This window comes from Fundulus heteroclitus, chromosome 22 (assembly GCF_011125445.2).
Source record: "Fundulus heteroclitus isolate FHET01 chromosome 22, MU-UCD_Fhet_4.1, whole genome shotgun sequence".
NCBI classification, from domain to species: Eukaryota; Metazoa; Chordata; class Actinopteri; order Cyprinodontiformes; family Fundulidae; genus Fundulus; species Fundulus heteroclitus.
Window position 1 is genome coordinate 31,866,401 of NC_046382.1, and position 6,914 is coordinate 31,873,314.

General features: G+C 37.3%; 1 protein-coding gene across 2 annotated transcripts in view; it reads left to right on the plus strand.

Annotated features, from left to right (window-relative positions):
- sdccag8 (SHH signaling and ciliogenesis regulator sdccag8) overlaps nucleotides 1-5,489 on the plus strand; it is a 70,247-nt gene extending 64,758 nt beyond the window's left edge. For both annotated transcript variants that reach the window (XM_021317739.2, XM_012864980.3), the window contains exons 17-18: nucleotides 4,792-4,918; nucleotides 5,108-5,489. In XM_021317739.2, coding sequence (XP_021173414.2) covers nucleotides 4,792-4,918; nucleotides 5,108-5,146 — 166 coding nt within the window. In that variant the 3' untranslated portion in view covers nucleotides 5,147-5,489. The remainder of the gene's footprint in view (nucleotides 1-4,791; nucleotides 4,919-5,107) is intronic.
- Nucleotides 5,490-6,914: the final 1,425 nt, after the last annotated feature.

Sequence of the window (6,914 nt, forward strand, 5' to 3'; positions counted from 1 at the left end):
GCTAATTCTATTAAAGCTTGTTCCCTCCAATTAACTAAAATTAACGGCTGTTTTCCATTCATCAACTCATGACTTTGTCTGGTGCCCCCATGAGCACTTGGAGCCCTACGCACGGTGCGTGGCGCTCCTGCGCTGGTAAATCGCACCTGACTATAAGTCACAGGATCGGACAAACTATGAAAAAAAAGTGTCTCATAGTCCAAAAAATACGGTAATACCCCTCTGTGTGAGAAAATACATAACTAGTAGAGTGTGAGGCCTTCCCCGTCTCATTATCATGAAGTGTTCACTGAGGCTCTTTAAGGGGGGGACTGACTGAGTGGACGGATGGATGAAACACTCAGCGTCTGGTGGGAAATGCTCAGGCAGATTCATTCTCCAAACGCTCACATTATTTTTCCAGCCTCACCCTTCAGCCCCAGCTGAAACAAACACACAATCAGTCTAATCCCAGCGTGCACTCAAAGGGTTCATTGTCTGGAGGAGCGGCTGTGTCAGGGGGGACGCACTAATTGGGATGTTGTGGTAATGAAACTGCACACGCAACTCTCTCTAGAAAATAGAAAAGAATGACTGCATTTTAGCACTGCAAGACTTTACAGTGTTAACCAAAAAAACTGTTTTTTAATACGTGGAAATATTGCATAATTGTGGTAATGGTCACAATATCGTTGGCTTGTAGTAGCAGCTTCTTTTTTACTTATATACATTTTCTTTTGCTAAATGTTTCTGAAAGCTGCAGTAACTGTTTGCTTCATAGACTTTTCAGCCAATAAAACAGGAAACCTCTCATATGGATGGATTAATTAAAATAATTAGACTGAAAACAGCAGGTCAGATGACAGCAAACATACTAACATATTAAGGACAAATATATTTGACTTGATTAAAAGTAAAACTCACTAAGATAGGTTTAGGGAAGACAGTTTTAGAACGTTTAAATATGAAACAAGCAAAAGTATTCACATTTATTACTCAAGTAGAATAGATACTAGGGTTTAAAATACTTCTGTAGAAGTAGAAGTATCAACTCAAATCTTTTACTCAAGTAAAAATATAAAAGTACTGGCTTCAAAACTACCTAGAGGAAATTAAAGAAAACAAGACAGTTTGGTTTATTATTGTAAAAGCCTTTACTTACCAACTCAGGTTATAGTCTAAAAAGGTCCCAGTAGCATTAACATTTAACAATGCAAATCATTTAATAGTTAAAAACAATTTAAAAGATATTTTTCAACACTTCATTGGAATTTTCATTAGAACAATCATTTTCATTTTATTTGAGGGCCTTAATGCTGCCGTCTTTAACTTACTGCTTGTGGAAACTGATGAAGCAGTTCTTCTCAGGTGTGAGGCACAGGTGAGTCAGTGTGCATTGCACTCTGACGATACCCGTACAGCCTGGGATTTGCACCGGCCCCTTTTTTGCCATGACGGCAGGCCAGTGATCAGAGCTTCCTACTATCTACAGGAAGTGCTAGTTTGGTTTTCTTCTGTAAGAAACCACAAAACATTGTTGCATTCTTTCTGTAAACGAAAGAAAATATGAAAAGGACTCAGAAAATGCTTTATTATAGCAGACTTTCAGCAGACTTGTCAGTGCATACCATCAACATCTTAATGGCACAGCGTTACTATATGGCAATTTGCACATTTTAACATTATTAAATGATCAAATGTAATGCAATAAACCACAGAATAGTGAACTTACCTCACTTATTGTTGACTATGTATTTTCCTCGTCAAAAAATGTCATAAAAAATACTTTATTTTGATTATTTCTGACGAGTCAAAATGGTGAGGCTCCTCCCTGCATAGAGGTCTGCAGAAAAGGGCGTCTGAATTTCCTCCAGAAAGTCATGTGACACATTTTAAAGTGGAGGTACTGTGTGTGGAAGGAACTCAGTGGGTTTCTTACCAAATGGCAACATTATACCACAGAGGGTTAATGGATTTTTATAGGTTTTTTTGTTGCAAACCTTAAACATAAAACTATCATATATACATGTATAAAGATACATTCTTCACTATATTTAAATATTTTAAGTGAAGTTAACTGTAATATTCTAATGTAACTCGTATATATGAGGAATTTTCAAACCAGCCACATTTTCAAATATAATATGTCACATTGACACATCATCTCTATCGCTCTATATTATCAACTATCTCTCAATGTCTATAGTCTTATATCTCTATTTCTATATCTCTATATATTTATATATTTCCATGTTATAAAAGAGGCAATTAACAGCCTTCGGCTTGACGTAAAAAATACAAAATTAAAGATTGGTCTTGGTTTTGTGGACTTTTTTTGGACGTTGTTTAACATTTGTTGTGTATAGGTCAAATAAAATATTACTTGTACTAGAAGGATTAAAATTATGCATTCCACAGTAAGGGTGACATATTTGCGTGTCCTCTCAGGAAGGCACATAGTTCTCTGTAAAACGGCAAATATGAAAATCTGTATTTTCTCTGTAAAACAGCAAACTCACAGAAGTTGTGATGAGAGGAATAAACAGTAAAAACCTTGCTAGATTAATCATACTTTAGTGACAATTTGATAGAGGAATATGTAAAGTACTTTAATAATACATTTGCTACAGCTGATTACACAAAACACAACATTAACGATCAGTCAGTAATCCAGTATTGTGTCATGGTTTACATTAGAATACACGTTTACAACAACAATGAGCCACACTCTCATTAAAGAAGCCATTTTCATGTCAAGCAGAATGAGCTTCCCCCCTTTTATATTAATAATACAAAATAAAAAAGGTGTTTTGGCAGGTTAAAGCGAGCATGACTCAAGTGAAGACTTTGATTTTCTTTGTTGATTTAAAAAACACCACAAGACCAAATTTAGCTTTTTTATTTTATTTATTTGTTTTTTTTAAGTAAAGGATTAAAAATAAAGCAAAGCAACAACATGACAAGACTATGTGTCGTTTTACCGACAAGTGGATAAGAAATCCTGAGAAGACTGTAGGATTTACCTCTCTGGTATTCGTGTGCCGTGTGCAGGTCGGCCACTCCAAGATAGCGGCTGTAATTTATGCTCTGCGACAGTCAGTGCGGGGTCTACTCTTTATATGTTTATATATAGCCACAGACGTTATCTTTAAAATGCTCACTGCAGAGCTCGGACGAATCGCTCGCAGTGAAACCCACTCTCCTTAAAGAGACTCCTCACTTCTTCCTCACATCTTCATCTTTGGGAAACCTTAATGTATGCACAAAAAAACTATACAAATGAATCTTATTCCTTATATTTCTACTTCCACGTTTTCTCTTTTTTTATTTAACTGTTATTTAACCAGGAAAGTCCCATTGAGATTGAGAATCAATATCTTCATCAAACCTGTGAAAGATTATCCCCCGAGCCTTGATGTCAGCAGTCCATCGATTTGAACAAGAATATCCCGCACAGTGCAAAGGCATCTTCTACTTCAAGATAGCGACGCTAATTCCTGCGCCTCGGCTGCATATGCTTGGTCTATCCTTTATATATGTCTGTGAATATGATAGCGAAGCCTGAAAATACAGATTTTCCAACTCTGAGTTGGAAAATTGTTAAAGCATGTTCTCAACTGCGTAGAAACCCGGTATCACTTTGTTCTCTTGTTCTTTTTCCGATCCAAAACAACAAAGATACTCTGTCAACCAGGGCCGGCCCTACCCAATGTGGCCCCCTGGGCCAGATTTATATGCCGTCCCCCTTCAGCAGTGATTTACATACGTTTACAACAGATTTGCTTTGTCTTTAATTTATGACAAGTCACCCAATTTACATGCTTAGAAAGTTACAAATACAGACTGAAAAACTATATAAATACTCTCACCACTAAATAAAATCCTGTAAATAAGTGGAAAAATTTAAATAGTAGTAATAAATTATAAATTAAACAATATCAAATTAAATAAAGCATTGCTTTACATTTGAATGTGTTAGTTTTTCAATTTTAAGAGCTCTTAATAATAACTTTAAAAAATGTATATTGAATGTGATTTATTTTTCTGATTCAGTGGCGCCCCCTGGAGGCCAGGGCTCCCTTAGTATTTGCCTACATTGCCTAAAGGGCCAGCCGGCTCTGCTGTCAACACGACTCACAGCAGCTTAGCTTTTCAAACCTTTCAGGAAACCTTTTCTCTCGTCATGTCTCCTGCGCTCTTGGCAGATTCTTGAATTGTTTTGATTCCTCAGCTGACTGGTGATCATGTTTTCCCTAAATCTTTGGTTGGTGGTCAGGTCTGAGGCAAACCCCTCACCCTTCCACCTGTTTTAATAATCCTGGATCTATCGGTCGGATTGAAATATTTATCCTGTAGAAGAAGACTTCGTGTTAAGGATGTAAAAGATGGGCTCTGGTGATTTGTTCCTATTTGAATTTTGATTTAATTGATCTACTCCTATACTAAAATGGTAAAGATGCCTTCTTTTCATAAAATCATCCTTACTGTGGCCAAAAAGCTCCATCTGAGCGTCAATAGTCCACGCCCTGAGGTCCATGTGACTGATCTGATGCTCACCTCCACTGTCTCTCCATTCGAAGCACATCTTCAACAAGTCACATCTGGCCTGCATCCCGTTTTTCTCCATAACACTTTCATCATATCCATGTCAACAGTGCCCCTTGTTTGATCAACACAAAGTCCGGCGAAATTAGAAACTCTTATGGATCCATGATTCAATATTTACAACATTTGGTTTTATATGAACCGGCGGAGCTGGTTGTTCTCCTGCACTTTTCAGCCCGCCTGTGTTTGCATGTTTGTTTGTGGCAGGCTGCAGCAGTTGGACCGGCACTGTCAGAGCAGCGCCCAGCAGGTGTGTGAGCTCCTGGCCAAACAGAGCCAGCTGATGCAGGAAAGGAACGCGCTCAGCGAGGAGATGCAGAACCTGCGTGTCGAGGTACAGGCACACACAGGAAACACCAGAGGAGCTTGTGACAAACTGCTCACTTACTGAGCAAATCTGGACTCCTCAAAAGTTCAGTCAATAATGTGGATTTTTGGGAAGTTTCTTCATTCTGATAAGTTTGTGCTGTTCACACACAGATGGGTACGCTGGTCTTAAAGTTGCATTTCTTCATCTCTCTAGCTCCCAAACCTGAGACAAAATGAACCGCTGAGTGCATGAGTCCGTCGGCTCTGGTTCCTCCTCAGTCTTCCAGCCTGGATGTTTTTCTCTGCAACACATTTTGTTACACAGACACAAAAAATTTTCTGACATATTCTGCATCAGGGTGCTTTTCATGTTACGTTAACTATGAATGATGTGTTTAATGGTTGGAGGTACAAAACCCAATACGGGTTTAACATTAATAAAACCTAAAACATACATTTTAAATTAGATTTTCCATGTTTTTTGTTCTTAGGATTTTGGCCCAAATCTCTTAAGCCCATGGAGTTAATTAACTTTGTATTTGCATTATGCTCAGTGAAATTATGTAACTGTCTAAAATTAAAACTATTTAACCACATTTCTCTTTGTCCTTTGCGTTTGTGTTATGAAAACAGCAGAGGCAGGACTCCTGTGTGAAACGCCTTTTTATGATTTTCCAGTTACGTTGACAGCAAAAGACGTAGACGGAGTTGTCTGTTGGTCTGCCTGTCGACTTTTGACAGACTGCAGTGTGGGAGAGACCAGGCAAGACTGCAGCTAAACCAGTTCACTGCAAAATGGGAACGGGAAATAAGGAAAATCTTCTGGAAATTAGTGTATTTGTCTTTAACCTGAGGAGGTAAATAAGATGATCTGCCAATGAAATAAAATGTTTCCACTTAAAATAGAAACAATTCATTTCCATCTTATTTCAAGTGCAGTATGTCTAATTATCTTATGTTAGGGGTAAATACTCATTCCTTCGGCAGATAATCTTATTTACCTGTTCAAATCAAGGACAAATAATCTAATTTCAAGAACATTTTAGTTACTTTTAGTTAAATTTTAGTTATCCCTAAAAACAATGTCTGGATTTATGGTGCATGATGAACACCTTTATGTACGTTTAATTTACATGAATTATGAGTCGTATCAAAACAGAGATGAGGCGAGCTAACATCAGCTAGCCACTTTAGCAAACTCCTCCACATGCAAAGATCCTCCGTAGAGGCGAGATGCATTCACTGAGGAGTTTGTATCCATTAGAGCGGAGTCATATTCCTCCTCCAGTTACCGCTGCCATTATGTGGGATGTGCCGTGCGGATAAAATGTGTTCTTTATATCTCCAGGTTTAATTTTATTAAAGGACGAACAGTAAATCTGCAGCTTTATTTTAAAAACCCAAATTATGTTTATATTAGAGGTACATTTTGAAGCACTGTATGATGAGGGATTTTTGTTTTCATAGAAATTTACTTTGTTGTTTTTTTTTTTACTTAGAGAATGGTTGAATGTATCGATTTCAGAAAAATATAAATCTAAAAAAACAAAAACAAAAAAAACAAGAGATGGTGAAAAAAAAATTTGTTCCTGGGGAATTGAAGCAGCAAAATTTATTGCAGCAAGACCAAAATGAGGAACTATTTCCATCCACCTACCACATTACCTATACCCAAATATCCATGAAGGGTCGTGGGGCGCTGGTGGCTATAGCAGTATTATATAAACAGACTATTTTTACTTTTTTTTGTAAGATAATTATGTTTTACATCTGACTGCATCTATAGCGTCACTTATTGATAATGTTGTTACGTTTTTAGGACATCTGGTTGAAGTGTGGAGTTCTTGCTTAACTTTTGGGGGTCCCTTCATTTTGTCCCTTTGGATCCAAAAATGCTTTTTTAAAGACACATATCTTTGTCTATTTTTTGATGAACGCCATTATTAACTTCAGGCCTCATAGCCACAAGTTTTCTAAATGTTTAACCCCTTAAATTTCAGCTTCTGAAATTAAAGGCTCCC